Consider the following 19400-nt stretch of genomic DNA (forward strand, 5'->3'; position numbering starts at 1 on the left):
TATCTGTTATGGAATGAAGTTCTCCGGAAAAAAATTTCACTTAATTCCATCAAGTAGTTTTTATTTTACAGCGAAAAAACAATTTATGATACCAAGCAAAAGGTTCGATTTTTAGGAAGAAAAGCTAGTTATTAAAGGAAAGGTAGGGAGGGAGTATAGGCGCTTTACATGGAGTTATCTCCCGTGTCATTTCTAAAATTCAAAAAAATTTTAAACAAATCAAAAATGTCTGCCTTCAACGCGCTCTCAAAAACGTGTTTTCCCGTTGTAAAAAAAAAAAAAAAAAAAAAAAAAAACCTCCCCGATCAAATTAAGTGAAATTTTTTTTCGGAAATCTTCATGTCAAAACTGATACGTACAATATAAACTTTTTCGATATTTTCATTTTTTAATGTCTTTATTAAACTGTACAAGTACATTACTACATTATATATATATATATATATATATATATATATATATATATATATATATATATATATATATATATAGAGAGAGAGAGAGAGAGAGAGAGAGAGAGAGAGAGAGTAATTATTTTTCTACTTGATCATTTTTCGTAATTGGAGAGTAGAACACCTAATAAATATTTCCTATTTAACGAAACCGACTTTTATTATGTAAGTTTATTTTATAATGAATAAATATCGAAAATTACTTATCTACCCCAAAGTTAAATGTGATATTCGTTTTCAGCACCACCGAAAACCTTTAAAAGTCGTAATTTTAAAGTTTTGGGAGTTGGAAAGAAACTTCACATTGACGAAATTTTCAAATTGAACATTAAACTATCTGAGAAATTGCTATTTTTGTTTTTTTTTTTATTTGAAGACCAAGGGAGATAACAGATGCAACCATGAAAGGTGGAACTCTCCGGTTTGCACTTCCGGAAAATGAAAATAACTTTTTAATAAGCATGGCCTCGTCTCGTCTACCGGTTCAACCGAGTCAAGGTATTATTCAAAGTTTTGATGATTAATATTTATGTTAATTATGATTTAATTCGAAGCATTAATTACAGAGTTAACGTATGCGCTTTAGAATAAGTTTAGTTTAATTATTATTCCCTTAAAAAACATTCTGAATCGATTTAAATTTCGTTGTGTTATTATTTTGTTGCTTATTAACCCTTATGGCGATAAACGAAAATGTGTACTCATGCATGCACTTATTGATCCGTGCTGAAATAATAACGTTATTATTTAAAAAGCCATTCTTAACATGCGGAGGGGAGGGTGTTTGTACCTATTCTGTACTTTAACCTTACAATTGAAGAAAAAACATATCAAAACTTTAAGGTACTAGTGCAGTCCGTGCTGAAATAATAACGTTGGGGGGGGGGTTGTATTACTGTACACATAGATTCGAAAAAGTTGTCAAAAAACAAATATATAACAAATAAAGGTACTCCTGCAGTATTTTACCCACCGATTTCACGATCTTAGCCGAGCGTTGACGGACGCTTTCGGCGTTAACGCCGACGAAAGCCGAGAATTCGGAGCTACTACGGTGCAAGAACGCTAAAAGTATGTGAATAGCAACAACATTACAAGGAAAAGATATTACACACACACACACACACACACACACACAACAAAATGGATAAAATTAATACAAAAAATTGTGATAAAATAAATCACAAACACTTACCGTAAGTTTTTTTTAAAGTAGAATAAATTTATTTTGTTGAATATTTTTTTTTTTGGTTCATTTTGTTTTCCGATAGCTTTTTTTTTGGGGGGGGGGGGTAAGCAACAGTAATAAACACTTCAATGTTTTTTTTTTTTTGTGTGTTTTTAACAAAACGTTATTAAACAGTAACAACAATGTTTTTTTTTTTGTTTGTTTGTTTTTTCAGTAATGTTTGTGGGGGGGGGCAACAATTACTGTTTATCTTTAGTTCCGACTGGAAGATTTTCTACTGACTGTAGAGAGGCAAAGTAGGGAGCAAAGGGTTTTCAGAGGATGTGGAAAGAAGCTCCTTCCCAAACCGGGTAGCCTTCCGCGATTTGATTTATTATGGAGACAAAAGGGTTGTGTCCAAATTTTTGTCTCCACATAAATTCGCATAAATATGTTTCCAACAGCTCCCGGGTTTTTTTTTTTTTTTTTTATCGCTAAATTAAATAGCTGAAATGAAAGGCTGTGTATTTTTACTTTGAACAATAAAATAACTGAAATGAAACGCTATGTGTGTGTAATTTCAATGAAAATTATTCGTCTGCTGCGCGTTCGTTTGAAGCGCCCTGATTGGCTGATAGAGTATCGTACCGCTCGCCATGTTCCGGCGTTTTCCGACGGATGTCGATCAACGCTCGGCTAAGATCGTGAAATCGGTGGGTAAAATACTGCAGGAGTACCCAAATAAATGTTATCAAAGGCAAGATAAATTACTTTCTACCAAACTGGATATAATTTTCGTGTTTTTATTCAATTTAACATGTTTATTCAGCTCGAAAAGCATACAGTGTTTACCGATGTATTGGAAAATTTAAAATGGCGGCCGACTCTCTCTTTAACACAGTAAGTTCGGAAAAAGGTGCTATAAATAATAAACTAGACAAAATACTGTTAGAAATTCGCTCAATATATGTTACCGTGACATAACTTGACATATATTCGGTGTTTTTAAATAATATTTTGTCTAGTTTATTATTTATAACACCTTTTCCCGAACTTACCGTGTTAAAGAGAGACTCGGCCGCCATTTTGAATTTTCCAATACATCAGTAAACACTGTATGCTTTTCGAGCTGAATAAACATGTTAAATTGAATAAAAACACGAAAATTATATCCAGTTTGGTAGAAAAGTAATTTATCTTGCCTTTGATAACATTTATTTGCTATATATTTGTTTTTTGACAACTTTTTCGAATCTATGTGTACAATAATACAAACCCGACAACTTGAGCAGCTCGAATTAAAGTTCCTCCCAACTACCTCTGAGTCCATAAGTTCTGCTCCATGTTCCTCTGGAATTGAAAGAGGTGCGTCTTTTATCGTGAAGCCACCTACGCTTCAGATTACTGGGCCTAACTTTGATGGGCTGGAGATGCAATCCAACCCCATGAGTTTCAGAAATTTCCTATCAAGATTTGAAAATTGTGTGGCCGACATGGCTAACGATGCCGAAAGACTGAATTGTTCACTGTCCGGTCAACCTTTGTTGCTCATCAATCATATAACTATTTGCAACAGAAATTATGAGGTGGCCCTTTCTGTCCTGAAGAGTGAATACCTTGATGAGAATGAAATAATAGACCACATATTCCAAGACATTTTGGACTTCACCTATAAGCGAGATAGAGGTTATACCACTCTGACAAACTTCATTACCAAAGCAGCCTCTCTTCTGGCAGAGCTGGAAGGTTCATTTGGCTGTTCTTTCTCTAAGGACCATTCTTCGAGGGCTTGACTTATGGCTAAGATTCTCGTTTCCAAATTCTCCAGAGAAGTTCGAGGGGAGCTGATTCAAATTTCTGGGAAGAGAATCCCCACCTTGTCGTCCATTTTGCGGGATACTAGGGAGGCGGTTAAACGTCTTCTCATAAAGGGAGACGAGGTACCTGGCTCCACCTTTAATACTAGTCAAGGGTCATTGGGGGATGTTTCATCTAGGCCAAGGCCTGGTCCCTCTCTAAGGGATTCTTCACTTCAGGCTTACTCCACTTATCACACTCCAGGTGAAAACTTCTCATGCCTCCTCCCTGTTTTGTGTGTTACTTTTGGCAAGGATGGCGACCAGGTTTCTGCCAACTGTTTGTTGGACACTGGCAGTGGCCGGACTTATCTGTCAGGTAAGGTGTTAGAACACCTTGGTTCCTTAGCGTCCGTTGGACTGGATTGCAAACTCAAATTGACTACCATACTTGGAGACTGTAATAGGCGCTTTAGGGAAGTAAAATTGGAGGTGAGTGTTGGATCTCATTCTCCATATTCTCCTCCTGTACTAGTACAGGAGGACCTGGATATATCTGTACACATTGAGGAGTTGGATACTCTTTTAGACGGTTTCCAACATCATAATTGCCCCCTAGCGGGTAGATTTGAGAGAGGCACAAACTTCATTCCAATTCATGGAATAATTGGATTGGATTTTATTGAAAGCTTGGGTACTCTCCATCTTTGAAGCTACTTACCAGGGAATGAACTTATCAAGTGACCAGTTGGATTTGCTACTCCCTTTCCGCTCTAATAATCATGTTGTGTTGACAGACCTCAAGAAGGCTTTTTTGATGATCCGCCTGAAGATGGAATCCGATAAAAACAGGTTCTGTTTTTTTTTTTTTGAAGGATGGCGAACGACTATGTTGTTTTAGGTACAACACAATCATTTTTGGGTTTGCTTCCAGTCCTTTTATCTTAAATTATGTTCTCCAGTATCATGATGTCCTATGGATAACTGCAGATTTATGATGGAAAATCGCTTTTACGTAGATAATCTCATCATGTCTACTGATAGTCCAGAGGAGTTGTGTGGATTATGCACTCTCTCTCTCGGGAGCGGTTACATCAAGAAGGCTTCGAACTACAGTCTTGCAATTCTGACCATGTAGGAATTCGAAGCAAGATGGAAGAGCATGGTACACTGAGTGTTCATGGCAGTGGTTGGGAAAGGGTACTTGGTTATCGGTACTGTCCTCTCTCCAACACCCTTTGATTGGCAGCGGTTAAATGCAACTCTGATGCTTTTACTAAGAGACAAATTCTCGGGGAGACCACGAGAGTCTATGATCCTTTATCCTTGTGCTTGCCCGTTTCATTGCGAGGTCGTATTCTGCTAAGCAAGCTTTGGGAGAAAGGATTAGGGTGGGATGTGCTGGTTCCACCTGAATTTTTTTCCTTATGGAAGAAACTTTCTTCAGATCTCTCTGGATTGGGGACCATTTCCTTTCTCCGTAAGGCACTCAGTGAGAGTGAACCTGGCGAGCTCTTCCTGTTTTGTGATGCCTCCCCGGAAGCCTATGGGTTCGCGGCATATGTGGTTCAGAAATGTCGATCTTGTTTGGTATTTGCCAAAGCTAGGGTGGCTCCTTTGAAAAGGAAAACACTTCCTACTCTGGAGTTCATGACTGTGTTCCTGGCCATGAAGTGCCTGCCTACAATTCTAAGAAACTTTGGAGAATTTACTCCCTCTGAGATTCACATGGCCACAGATTCTCAAGTGGTCCTCAATTGGCTTATCTCGGGGACCATCGCGAGTAAGAACCTGTTTGCCCGAAATAGGCTAAAGGATATCCAGCAGATGAGCGTTGAATTAGAAGCCACACTCAGTTTGTATCCCTCATTTTGGTATATTCCAACGGCAGAAAACCCCGCTGATTTGATCATAAGGGGAATGACACTGGAAAGGTTAAAAACCTGCTTCCAGTTCTGGTGCTATGGTCCAGGTTAGTTGAGTGGCGGCACCACGTGGGCTACTCAAGACTTGTCATGCCTCAACAAACGCAGCCATGGTATAGCTTGTGCGCCTTGGAATGCTGCGATCCTCCATGGAGAGGAAACACCTACTGTTCTGCCCCTAGAAAGGTTCTCTTCATTTAATAAACTCTTAAGAGTGACTTCCTTAGTCCTGAAATTTATCAATCGCTTGCGTCGGTTAGAAGTTGAGAGTGAAAAACTGGCAGCAGTTTTGCTTATGCAGACGATGCAATGCCAGGTATATGCTGAGGAACTAGATTTTTTGCTAGATCCCTTGGGCAAGACAATACCTGGGTTGGTGATGATGGTCTAATCAGGTCAGGTGGCAGAATTGGTAGTTCTCTCCACTTTAGCAGGGAGGTTAAACACCCTATTCTGTTGGCAAAGAGTCACCCGATTACCAAGTGAAGATGATCCTGAATTCGTGCGCTCTGTGCTGAAGGTACAATGCCAGACAGGTCTTGCCACGCAATGTAGCTAACTTGCCCACATCCTGTATTGAACTGGAAGTTCCCTTCAAGCATACAGGAATGGATTTCACTGATCACCTTTGGGTTAGGCAAGGTGATAAGGAGGTGAAAATGTATCTACTGATCTTCACGTGTCTCAGTGTCAGAGCTATACACATCGAAGTGGTACCTGACATGAGTGTGTTGGCCTTTCTGCAGGCATTGGTGCGGTTCACAAACCTGTATGGCATCCCATCTACCATTTACATTGATAATGCTAAAACTTTCGTAGGAGGCGGTCGATTGTTTAAAAAGTTGATGCTAAACCATGATTGTCAACAGAAGTTTGGCCCCTATTCTATCTAGTTCTGCCCCATTCCACTTTACTCACCTTGGGTGGGAGGTGTTTGGGAGAGGAGTATCCAAACAATTAAGAATTGTCTTTACAAGGTGGTTGCTAGAGGTGAGATGGATTATTTTTCTTTACTTACCATCATATCGGATATCCAAAGAGCTATCAATAACCGCCCTCTGACATATCGAGAATCTACAGAGACATTTAGAGGCATTAACTCCTAACATGTTTTTGTGGCCTAATAAGAGTCCTGGGTTGCTTTTAGATCTGAACGATGAGGATTTTGCCTCCCATCTCCCACCCAGCCGAGAAAGGCTGCTCGGAACCATGTAGGTTCAAGCCCAGTGCCTGGAGAATTTCCGCACTATGGTATGAGTACCTCGTGAGGCTCCGGGAGAAACCCCAGGGGCGTTCTAGACTGCCCTTCCGAAACAGATTAAATGTTGGGGATGTGGTATTGGTGAGGAGCCCACATAAGCCTAGGCCGTTTTGGGATCATTTTGGAGATATTTTACAGAGATAGGGTGGTTAGGTCAGCAAGGGTAAAGGAGGAGGGGGGTGTATCCATTCGTTAAAAAACCTATTCCCCCTAGAATTATCCTTAAGTGGAGAGGATCAAGATGGATCCATACCAGCATCTGTTGATAGGCCTGAGGACTAATCCTTCTCAATCAACACCTGCCAATGAAGCAATTTGGCTTTGTCCTATATGCAGTTCTCCACATGGTGATCATGATTCCTTGCGACAGATGTGATGACTGATGTCACTTCCAGTGTGTGGGAATTGAGTCTCCATCTCCTGCCAGACAGAAATGGTATTGTCCAAGTTGTGCACTCCGGAGACAGCGGCAAGGTAGACCTAGCCTCCTCCCTAAATAATTAGTAACCAACAAAAAAAATTAACCAACAAATTATACTAACAGGTGAGAGCGGTGTGCACTTACCTTGCTTACTAACCAAAAGAGATTACCTTGCCTTCTCTGCCTTTTTAAAGTTTTTTTTTCCCCCAAGTCAGGTGACAGTTAATCACATAACCTTTTGATTATTTGAAAGGAGATTCTCTCCAGTGGTGAAGCTTTTTTTTAGATGCATTTGTGGCTGGTGCCAAAAAGCTACTCTTTGATTACCTCACCTTTGCTGGCTAGAGATTGTTAACATACTGTCATGTCGCCGAAGGGGGGACAATTCTTCCGCAACTTAAGTTAGGTGCACATTGCTTCCTTTTCTCGACTGAGCAGTCATTGGATTTTAAAGGAATATTAATTTTTTTCACAGTACCTAATTGTCACGGAATGAAGATGGCATATTCCAAAAATCACGTAAATGATCAAGGTTCAAAAAAAAAAAATAATCTATTTTTATTTTTGCTGAAAAAAAAAAAAGAATTCCCATCAAAGTGAATACAAATACCAGTTATTTAAAAAAAACAAAAACACTTGGTATGTATGCTACCATGCTGAAACAATGTTATTTAGAAAGCCAGTTTTAACATGGAGAGGTTGTCTTGTAACTATTCTGTATTTTCATCTAACGATTTAATTAAAAAAATGGTGACACTTTAATTTGTAAATACTATTTAAAAATAGCACGGTAACATAAATGCATAAGCACCAAATAATTCAATAAAATTTTAGAAAAAGCATGAACTCGAATTAGTAGAAAAATTATTTTTCTTGTAGATTTCGGTGTGCTGAAAAAGAATCTGAAAACTGTATCTGTCGCAAATTAATAGTTTTGGAGATATTAATATTTTGGTGTTAATGCAGAGAGTGATCCACGCTATTTTTTAAATCGTATTTTGACATTTAATTAAAGTTTTATGATATGTTTTTTATTCAATTGTAAGGTTAAAGTACTAAAATAGGCACAAAACATCTTCCCCTCCCCATGTTAAGAATGGCTTTTTAAATGTTATTATTTCAGCACGGATCACTCTCTGCATGAGTACCAATATTTTTCTAAGGGTTTATTATTTTTATTTATTTTTGTATAATCAGCTTTAATGGCGTAAGTCGCCTGATTACATATATGCATAGACCGAAGAGAAATCACATTTATTTGTAAAAACTAGCATTTTATATTAGTTTCTGTAAGTAAAAAATAAATATCACCACGCATCATTAGCAGTGTCAGAAACCGATCTTAAGAATGCGTGAAATAATATTGAATAATTCGACCTATCTTTACAAGCTTATAACTACTTGAAAAATGTAATTGAAACCCTGATTTTTTTTTTTTCAATTAAAGGAGCAAAGACCAAATTTAAAAAAAATAACAGGTTTAATAGCAAATTATGCAATATTTGTGTTTTTAAATCAGTTTTCTTTAAAAATTTGAAGAAAATCAACGAAATTTTACTTCGATTATAAAAAAAATCACTTAACTATAAAAAATACTATTGAATGTGTAGTTCCATTGTTCAGAATTTATCCATATTTATATTTTAAATTCCATTTATTTTTTAAATAAAAGAATTTTTAAAACGACTATTTGAAAAAGGTGCCATTATGCAAGCATTTTTACGTTCTTATCGAAAAACCAGAAGTACCAGTTTATTCTTGTTTAGAACTACGGATGGACAGAAGGCAGTAAAAACCACACATTCGCGTTAGCCGTGTGCGTGAAGAAATATGTGTTCCCATAGTTTAAAAATAGTCAAATTTATAAGTTTTTGCCTTTAAAAAAAAAAAAAAGTCAAAGGATTTTTTTTTCTTTCCTCAAAGAAATCCATAAATTTTTGATTTATTATATTTTAATTCTTTATTGAGTGAAAAAAATTTTTTAAATATCTAAAAAAAAAAAAAAGAAAACATTGAATGAAATAGAAAAAAATTTTCATCAGCGTCCAATACTTACTGGACAATATAAGCAGAACATAGGCTTCCAATTAAAAAAAAGATATCAAAAAAATCAACGTGGCTTTTAAAAAAAAAAAGGTATTGCACTTTGGACTTTACAGGTAAATTTTAAAAAAAACACTTTTTTTTGTTTTAATTTACAATATATTATTTATTAATCTTTTTCAATTTGTGATATATAAAACTTTGGTGAGTAAATTATTAAAATTTTAATAGACATTTCAAAATGGGGGGGAGGGGATTAAAAAGAAACCTTTGTCTATAATATTATATTCTATATTATATTATATTGGAAAGAGCATAAAATTTCACATCGGCCCTGAAAATATCGTAAAAATTTAACCAATAGAAAAATTTTGATAGATTTTTAAAGTTTAAAAATTGAAAAATTAACTCGTAAAATTCAATTGATTTCATTATGTAAAAAAAAAAAAAAAATGGCTGCTTGATGAGGTCGAATTATTCAATTTTTTTTCACGCATTCTTATGATTGGTTTCTGACACTGCTAGTTAATCAGTACTCTGCTCAATAAATGTTACTCACAGGAAAATGGTTAATTAAACTGCAGAAGCACCTGTTAAGGTATACAAGTTCTATAATTGAATACCCCCCCCCAAAAAAAAAATAGAATGAAAAACATAAAAATGTTTTTTTGTAAACCGGTTGTGAAAACTTATTGACTGCATTATTTTTACTTTTTTTTTGTTTTATGAAAATATTTATTGTGATTTAAAATGTCCGCCATGTATTCATGCACTTTGTGAAATGTCACGTGACTACTGCTCAGGCTTAGCAATATACATCAGGTATGAATTACAATTTAAAAACACACAAAAAAATGAAAAATCTACAAAATAGGTGCTAGTCGTTATGCACTTATGTTACCATACTATCTTTTAAAATTTATTTTAAGTTAAATTCGAGTTTTACATCTTTTTTTAAATTGTTGGGTGAAAGTAGACAATAGTTACAAAACTCCACCTCCCCATGTTAAGAATGGCTTTCTAAATGTTATTTTTGCATGGTAACATAAGTGCTTTTTCATTATTAGAGTGAAAATTGAAATACTGAAATTCAAATAAAACAATGTTATCTACTTAACTGCCATATTGCAGTAATGAACATATTCAAAATTATGAAAAACGATAAGATAGAAAATTAATTATTTATGAAAATAATTTCCGAAGACAATTAGCGAAAATTGAGTTTTGCCTTAAAAAAAAGGAAACCGAGGAGTTCGTCTCATAAGGTAATAATTTTCTGGGCAAAACTCAATTTTTGTTGTTTTTGAAAACCTTTTTGTCTACTCAGTTATAAAATCATTTATCCTGGATAGGCTCATAAGAGTAGTGGTCGATGGACAGAAATCAGCTCACAGCATTAATGTTGGAGTCCCTCAGGGGTAAATCTTGGCCCCAACTCTCTTCCTGATCTACATCAATGATCTCCCAAAACACATACTTAAATCATTCGTTGAAATCTATACTGATGACTTAAGTTTTGAGACATTTGTGTTGAACAAAGATGGCGGCTTAGTTCAGATCAGTAACCAAGATGGCGACCAAGAATCAAATGCAGTCTGTCGCATAGTTAACCTCTTAAGTTCTGAGATATTATGTTGAACAAAGATGGCAGCGTAGTTCAGATCAGTAACCAAGATGGCGGCGAAGAATTAAATGCGGTCCGTGACGTAGCAAATGGCGAACTGACTGAATCCAAAATTCGACAATTTTTATAATAATTTCTCTGAAAAGAACCTTTTGTAGGCACACAGAAAAAGCGAACACACATACATACATACATACATACATACATACATACATACATACATACATTTTCGCTTTTATATTTATAGATTAAGACCTTCATTATCTAACATATTTTTTGTTTTTAAACAGTCACTATTTTGGTTTTCACTTAAGACACTTGCAAAACAATGTGCAAAAGAAAATCGAAAATCAAGGTGTTTTGATTAACAACAAAAGAATAAAATAAGGAATGTAATAATTAATAAAATAATTTTCGTACTTATGCATCTATGTTGCTGCATTGAAATAACATGATTTAGAAAGCTATTCTTAACATGGGGAGAGGAGGGTGATTTGTAACTGTTCTATAGTTCACCTAACAATTTAATTAACAAAAATATTGTAAAAATTGAATTTAACTCTAAATACTATTTAATGTACGGCACAATTATGTTGACACACTAGTTCTCGCCAGATCGCCAAAGTTAAGCAACGATGACCCTGGCCACTATCAGATGGGTGACCATTTAGGAAGGCTATGTGCGGTATGTAGAAATTTCCAGGTTGTTATCTGGAGGCGCATTTAACTCGCTGAAAGATGTATCCCTAAATCAAGACGGAAACTACCATCTTGTAAAAGAAAATAAACAAAATAGCACAAAAAATTATGTACTTTCGTACTAGATTTTTAAAAAGACAAGTACACCAAAAATTATGCAAATTCATCGAGTATTTTTTTTTTTTTTTAACAAGAAAAAACATTTTAATAGCAAAATGTTTTGGCTGCCATTTTAGTGTAAGTAGTTACACTAAGATTAATGACCAAGGGACATAATTCAAAGTTTGGTAGCACACAATCATCATAATACCAGCAATCGTTTAGTGATTAAATTTGATTTGATTTTATAAAAACAAAAATACTGGATTAATTTGCATAAATTTTTTTGTATAGTCTTTCTTTTTGGCTTAGCAAATATGTAAGTAATAAAGTTTTTGTGCAGCTATAATTTTTAATACTGGGATAAAACTGGATAAGCACCTTATATTTAATAGAAGTTATAATTATTACATACGTTGAAGGAAGCCTTATGCTAATTAAACAAATTGAGAATCCATCCTTGACAATCTGTGTAACAGTGACTGGATTATTGTGATAGCCGTGGCCTTTTTTTGTTCAGCTCTAGGAGATCTGGCCTTGCCTTTTTATTTTAGGAACTACTTGAGACACTCTCAGACGGGAGTGCTGATGGTATTGCTCAGGCAATTTTTAAGGAGTCAGAGTGCAGCACTTCTTGTACATGGGACTATTCCCCACCTTCCAGCCTTGTCCCACATTAATGAGGTCAAATAGAAGTAGCAGAGTTAACTTTTGCTGTGGGGCAGCTTTTGGATTTGTTTACCTAACTTTGGCTAGTTGTTTCCCCAAGATATTGAGGAGGGAGAAACCAGCCCCCCATTGTCCAGATTGAATAGCAATTGTCTGATATAAGGAGTTTGGCCCCACATTGATCAAAGCTGATTGCTTCTGAACGTTCCCCGATGTGATTGCCGGGAACTGCAATTAATTTGAATTCGAATTAGTTTCGGTTTTATACAAAAAAGCTGAACGAACACAAGACGGGCTGAAATAGTAATAATTTTGTAAAAATCGCCGTAAATAAATCTAGATGCAACACGCGTTCGCAAATCGCACATATTATGATCTAGGGGCTATATAAACAGTTCTAAGCGATAGTAACCCCCCCCCCTCCCGGAGCGTTAGCGAAAAAAGCCTCTTCGAGACATACAAAAAATGCGCGTGCGCATTTGCCTTTTATATATATATATATATATATATATATTAGATAGATAGATAGACAATCCAATTTAAAGAATTGATTTGCCTTTTCTATATATAGATAGACAATCCAATTTAAAGAATTGAGTTCCACAATGTCAAATATCTAGTTAAACACTTGAACTAAATATTTCAACATAATAATGAAGTATTACTACAAAAGTTGAATGTTTTTCAATCAGGTATTTAACTGTTTTTAATTTAACATTAATATTTTTTTGTATATATTTACATTTTTTCAGAAACCGATGAGCAACAGAAACTCCGTTTTCAAGTTGAACTTGAATTTGTGCAGTGTTTGGCCAACCCAAATTATTTAAATTGTATGTAAATTTGTTTTTTTTTTGTTTGATAATTAAAAAAAATAAATAAATACATTTGTAAATATATTTATGTATGGTTTCTGGAAGTAACTCGAGAATCTTCATGAAAGTGTTGAAACTGTTTTGATACCGATTCATTACAAGTACTAAAAAAATATACTAAAATGCTGAATAGTTATACAAAGTCAAGTTTTTTTACAAAAACTGCTCAGCATTATTTGAATTCTTCAGACTATTCTTCTCGTCTTGGGTGTTATTTTCACGTTTCAGTTGATGTAACCTCTTATCTTCTTCAGGTGTATCTTGTTGAATTCAGGAATTCTTCTGTTGAACTTTTGAATTTGCACAGAATTTTTAACAGAATCCTTTATTTAATCCACTGGGGTAACATGCTTCATTCAGTCAGCCATAACTGGGTAGAAGTCCTAAGTAACTTGCAATAGTATTTTGAGTGTCGCCTACACTGAGGATTGAACCTTCACCCTCCAGAAGAGTATAATTTACAATTAAATTTTACCAAGTATTTTATTGACTCTGCCATGGGTCCTTGCAGCCCTTGCTCAACAGTTCATTCAACTTTTAAATAATTTGCAAACAACAAAAGTTTACACTAAAACATTGAACTATACAAGATAGAGGAGACTGATCTTTTTCTTAATTGAAAAGCTTTTTATATATATATATATATATATATATATATATAATAAAATAAAAATTACGATTAAATTTACCAAAATGATCCAAGATGGTAAAATTAAAGTATATTATAAATATTAAAGAATTAATATTTATAAAGTAATCTTAACTAGATGTAAAAGCTCGATAAAACCAAATAGGAGATAGAGCTTATAATACGAGCAAACAGTTAATAAAACATGTTAAAAAACACTTTGAAAAAGAGTTGTTATATATTTGGATTTTACCGTCACTGGATTATTTATCTTCCACCAGACTATCCATTCACATGTAATCACCTTTTTCTTCACCATATTCCCTCTGCTTCACTTTTTTGTTATCAAGTAAGATCTTTGACTTACTTGTTGTTTCATCAAATACTTTTGCATGCAAAATCCGATCTTGCATTTTGCTAATTCCTACCCTCTGATGAGAAGGAGAGTATTTCTTCAAAACTCTGCAGATTAAGGACTATCCACTTATCTAGTGTTTCCTTTTCAGATTAAATATGTTTTTAACTCATTTCATTAACTGTTTGCTCATATATATATATATATATATATATATATATATATATATATATATATATATATATATATATTAGTTGAAATAAAAAATGTAAAACGATAAATATTTTCACTTTGGCCATTGAGTGATGGTGATTTTCACTAAACCTAGTACTGACAGTACTTTATTCATCAATATAGTCTTTTTCTAGGAAGATTTATTCATTTCAATGCTTCTCTAATGATTTGATGCCTTTTTTGTAGAATAGTTTTTTTGGCCTCAAAATACAACTCCAATATCACTTTTTCATTAGAGCAATTTTAATTATTACTAGCGGGGGTGGCCAGCGTTGCCCAGGTGTTTAGAAAAAAACAAAAATATGAAGTGGTAGTAGGCAGGCAGGCTCAAACCCGTGACACGAAGGCGGAAAAAGAGAAAGTAAAAGAAAAACTGAGATCTTACCGCTACACTACGAAGCGAGAGGAAGTGAAAAGCGTTTAAATTTAACAATTAAAAAGTTGACTTGCAGAAATGAGTTCACGCAGGTGCAGAAATGAAGATTGGCTGCAGGCCAGTTTCTGCTTCTCCATAATGTTGGGGAAAACCAGCTCTCTCCCCCCCAAAAATGGGAGCTCTCCAAATGAATAACAATTGTTTGATATGAAGGGTTTCCCCGACATTGATGAAAACTGATTGCCTTCAAGACGACTCGGCCACGAAGGCCAGGCAGTCGATTTGCTTAGATTGGTTTCTTATACGAAAAAGACCAACAAACGCGCGAAAGGATGAAATAGAGGAAATGTTATAAAAGTCGATCAAAATAAATGTAGAGACGATGTCCGTTCGCAAATCGTAGATATTATGATCTAGGGAGTATATAAAAAGTTCTAAAAAAAATATTAACCCTCTCGAGACCCTTCCCACCCCCCCTTGAGGGGGGGGGGATTGCCTGAATCACTCTGATAAAGGATCATGAGACAAAAATTTGGATTAAACAAAAAAGATAAAAATCATTCATTTGGCAAAAAAAAATTCTACATGTTATCTGATTTTTTAATAGATTTTCAAATTTCTCATTATACCAATACTTCTACTGTAACAAAATTGATCTCAATATTTGTACATGCATACAAGCACATCCCTTTATGATTGTCAAACAAAAACTAGCGTTTTCAACCAGATCTAAAGAAATCTGCAATTTTTGACTACACTGTAAGATGCTTTTAGTGTATTTTTTTTTTTTTAATTTTTTTTTTTTAGAGTTATGTCATACCCAGGATTTATTGAATGATGTGTCAATTACATATAATTCTGATTTTATTTTATGCAGAGTTATTTTTAGAAAAGTAATATTTCAGTGACAACAAATTGTTTATTTTAAATTTTATCATTTTTTTTACTTTGTAAATAGAACAAGTCTTTAACAAATCAGATCATCATTGTTTTGTTTTTTGTTGTTGTTTTTTTTTTAAGAAAAAATGGCTAGAACCAAAAACACTAAGTTGATTAATCTAGCAACTTTCATTTAGTCTTTTTTTTTCTTTTTTTTTTCTAGTTTTGGCTCAAAGGAATTATTTTAAAGATCAATCTTTCGTGAACTATTTGAAATATTTGCAGTATTGGAAGGAAGCCAAATATGCAAAGTATCTCAAGTGAGTAATGATTTTCCTTTTGAAATGTTAAACATCATCCCCCACTCTTTTTTTTTTTTTTTTTTTCAAAATATATGTGATTTTAAACACATCTAGTTCTAACCTTGTTTCATAGTGTATTCTTTGTCTCTTGTCACAGGGTTATTAGAAACATTTTTAAATAATAATCTGGCCAAAAATTTTCAGTTCTTCTCCAGAATTCCCCCTACATTAAAAAATAAAGAAAAATTTGTATGTACTCATGATGAAACAAATTTTATGAGTGACTACTATTTTGAGAAAAAAAAAAAAAAAAAAAAAAGTCAAAAATAAGGGAGATAACTCAAGAATAATTCATACTTACTAGATTGTTGTAATGCCTAAAAATTTCCATTAATTGCTTAATGATTTTCTTTATAAAAATACAACTACTTGATCAATTTACATGAATTTTGGAATATGATATTTTTATATTGTCATGAGGTACGTACATCCTGAAAAACATCAAAAAAGTTCAAATTTGTTTTGGCCAATCATACATTGAAGTTGTATAAAATAGGAATTTAAAATATCAAAAGATAGTATATTCACCATTTTACATGAACAAAGCCATGTCCAAAGTATGTGCCACATTTGCATCCAAAAACAACAATGCATCAACAAGTTATGCGTTATTTGAAAATGTTTCAACACACGAAAAAGTTTTTGTGTGAATATTTGATAATATATAAACATGGATTCACCAATTCATTCAGTTTCAAATCAGCAGTCGGATGAGTGGACAACAGCAGTTGAAAGCTGTCCAAAGATGCAAACATCAGCGGGCAATTTTTTGTGACCTTGATCTTTGACTTAGATATCTTAAAATTAAATTGGTTGTAAGTTAACCCATAACTGATATTTTTACCAAATTTGATGACGATTGGTCAAGCGATATCGACTTTACTAGACTTTTACTGTAAACCAACATAGTGACAAACTCAACTGAAATCATAACCACCATCCTGGTGAATCAAAAAGTCTTAATATAAATAAGTAAATAGAAATTAGTTTTTGATCAACTGTTTTTATATTTATTATAATTTTTATTTTTTTTTATCCACAGATATCCACAATGTCTGCACTTTTTGGAATTGCTGCAGTATGAACATTTTCGTAAGGAATTGGTGAACTTGCAATGTGCTAAATTCATAGAAGACCAACAGATATTACATTGGCAGCACTATCAACGCAAGCGTATGGCCCTTTTGCAAGCACAGGCTGACCTTGCCACTACACAACAGCAGCAGCAGCAGCAACAGGGTGGTTCTGGAGGCACTGGAACATTGACTGGCATCGGCAGTCAATTGGGTGCTGGGACAGGAGGACCAGGCTGTTCAGTTAGTTCTCAACCACCACAAACGGGTACAATACCAACTTCGACACAACCTTCACTAAACTCACAATCAAGTTCTTTACAACAAGCACAGCAAGTTATAAAAGAAATTTGACAAGATAACATCGTGGGGTTGGAGATGGCAGGATCTTTTAATTTTCAGGAAGCCTTTTCTTTAAATTAATCGTTTTTCTTGGGTCTGCTCATATTTTGATTAGCAACTTCTTGTTAATATTAACAGCCCTAAAAAGTGATATTATAAAGAAAAGTGGATTTTCAGAATTTATATCTCTCTCTCTATAAATACACACACACACAAGGTGAGGCAAACTGATCTGACCCATTTGTAAATTGTAATAGAATATATTTTGAAAATTTGAATAAATAATGCAAAAAGTTTTTTGTTCTTTTACAGCTGTACATGTTACGCCATTTTGTTTTATGTTTTAAAAATTACATAAGTGAAATATTTGCCATTATTGTGCACACACTGACAAAGATAATCGCGAAAGTTGTTCATATCCCTGCAGGTCATTTCATGTGAGTTGGCTACAATTTCTTAATGACAGGAATCTTTTAAATTGTTTGGTAGATTGATGGCGAGGAGTGTATATGCAATATCGCCAGAAAATCAAACAAAATACAACAAAATGACATATGTACATTTGAAAACTTAAAACAAATTTTTTTTCTAATTTTCTTTTATTAAATTCTACAAATATATCAAATCATTTTGCCCCATTCAGTATGTGTGCATGCATAAGTTGACTATAAAATATCGTTTTTATGTGAAAACGGCTTTATTCATTCTATATAACACTTTAGTATACCTTCAGATGTAAAAAGCCACACTGGTGCTACCAGAGTAGGCTTTCTGACCTAAAACGCACCAAACATTAATGTTATTGTTTTTTTACTCCTTTCCCTTTGCAAAACTTATTTTCTGCAAAACCAAAAGCAAAAATAACAATTTACTCTACAAAACAACCAAACCAAACACCATGAATAAATATTTGAAGATATAAAGAACTTGAAGCATAAGACTTTTACCTTTTTACCAGATTCTGCATAAAAAAAACAAAAAGGGTTGATATGCTGTAAAACCAAACCAAAAATGCCAAGAGAAAAAGATGTTTCCAAATTAGAGATATTACAAATGAATGTAGAAACACAATTGGCAGCAATTGTACATGTGACCTTATTTAATAGGTCATCAAAAATCGATTTCCAACTTTTTTCTTTTTGTTTATCTTTCTCTTGTCATCATTAAACATTTATAATGCAATCTTCATGTGATCACAAATTTTTCTCTTAGCTTTTGCTTATCCAGAAATGTCACCCTGATACTGTGGGTATACTCTTTCCCCCCCCCCCCACATGCTTGAGATGCATGGTTGGCATAACAAATACCTTTATAAAGTATGGAAGAATTGTTTATGCTAAGTTCCAATCCTATAGGATTTAATGGATTCAATTATGTACTAATACCTTTGGGCAAAGTTGTCAAACACAATTTCTTCCCAGCCATGGGTTTAAAAAAAAAAAAAAGCAACTAGTGTTCAATTAATTATATACAATGAACCATTTACAATCATTATTGTTTTGTATTAATTAACCCCAAACTAACAAACAGCTAAATCAATGGCTCTTTTACAATAGGTTTTGTGTTTCGTCATTAAATTAATCAGAAAAAGGTTGATAACCCATAAAACAGACAAACAAAACCTTGTATATATTAGTTTGTTTCTAGCATTGTGTGTGTGTGTATATATATATATATATATATATATATATAGTAATTATGATTTATAATTATTTAAAAAATCATAAAAAGGAATAAGCCAAAAAAAAATTAATTTCATTGTTGTATAATCGGAGCATCTCTGTATTGGAATCACCACCTAGCAATTCTCTATCTATATATATTAAAGAGAGGGAGATGTATGTATATATGAGTTCAGTTTTCTCTTGGCTGCAGTGAAACAACATGGTTAGATGGATTTGTGGTATGTCTTGGGGCTGAAGATGTCTAGATAGGAGTCAGTTCCACATTGCAATCACATACAATGGTGATGTGGACCCGTTGAATAAAACTCTGGTAGCATAAATAGATTATGCATGTTTTAAGTGAGGAAAAAGCAGTCCAAGTAAAACTATGATGACATGATCAAAGATGACCTCCAGCAATGTCAAATTGAAACCAACGTTTAATGGAGAAAAGC

At 34.0% G+C, this 19400-nt stretch overlaps 1 protein-coding gene across 1 annotated transcript; it reads left to right on the forward strand.

The window, feature by feature from the left end:
• The first annotated feature begins 817 nt into the window (after window positions 1-817).
• On the forward strand, window positions 818-17598 carry LOC145255703 (mediator of RNA polymerase II transcription subunit 31-like). The gene is made up of 4 exons (XM_080114291.1): window positions 818-950; window positions 12910-12990; window positions 15728-15824; window positions 16909-17598. The coding sequence occupies exons 1-4, from the start codon at window positions 854-856 to the stop codon at window positions 17291-17293; spliced, it is 660 nt and encodes a 219-aa protein (XP_079970417.1). The 5' UTR covers window positions 818-853; the 3' UTR covers window positions 17294-17598.
• The last annotated feature ends 1802 nt before the right edge of the window (window positions 17599-19400 follow it).

Source organism: Euprymna scolopes, chromosome 31, assembly GCF_053919585.1.
Source record: "Euprymna scolopes isolate OS-2025 chromosome 31, ASM5391958v1, whole genome shotgun sequence".
Lineage (NCBI taxonomy): Eukaryota > Metazoa > Mollusca > Cephalopoda > Sepiida > Sepiolidae > Euprymna > Euprymna scolopes.

Excerpts from the sequence above, each read along its gene's own strand:
- LOC145255703 (XM_080114291.1), top strand. The coding sequence starts at position 854 with ATGAAAGGTGGAACTCTCCGGTTTGCACTTCCGGAAAATGAAAATAAC. Across the intron at positions 12,991-15,727 it reads CAACCCAAATTATTTAAATT|TTTTGGCTCAAAGGAATTAT; the intron begins GTATGTAAATTT and ends TTTTTTTTCTAG. Across the intron at positions 15,825-16,908 it reads AAATATGCAAAGTATCTCAA|ATATCCACAATGTCTGCACT; the intron begins GTGAGTAATGAT and ends TTTTATCCACAG.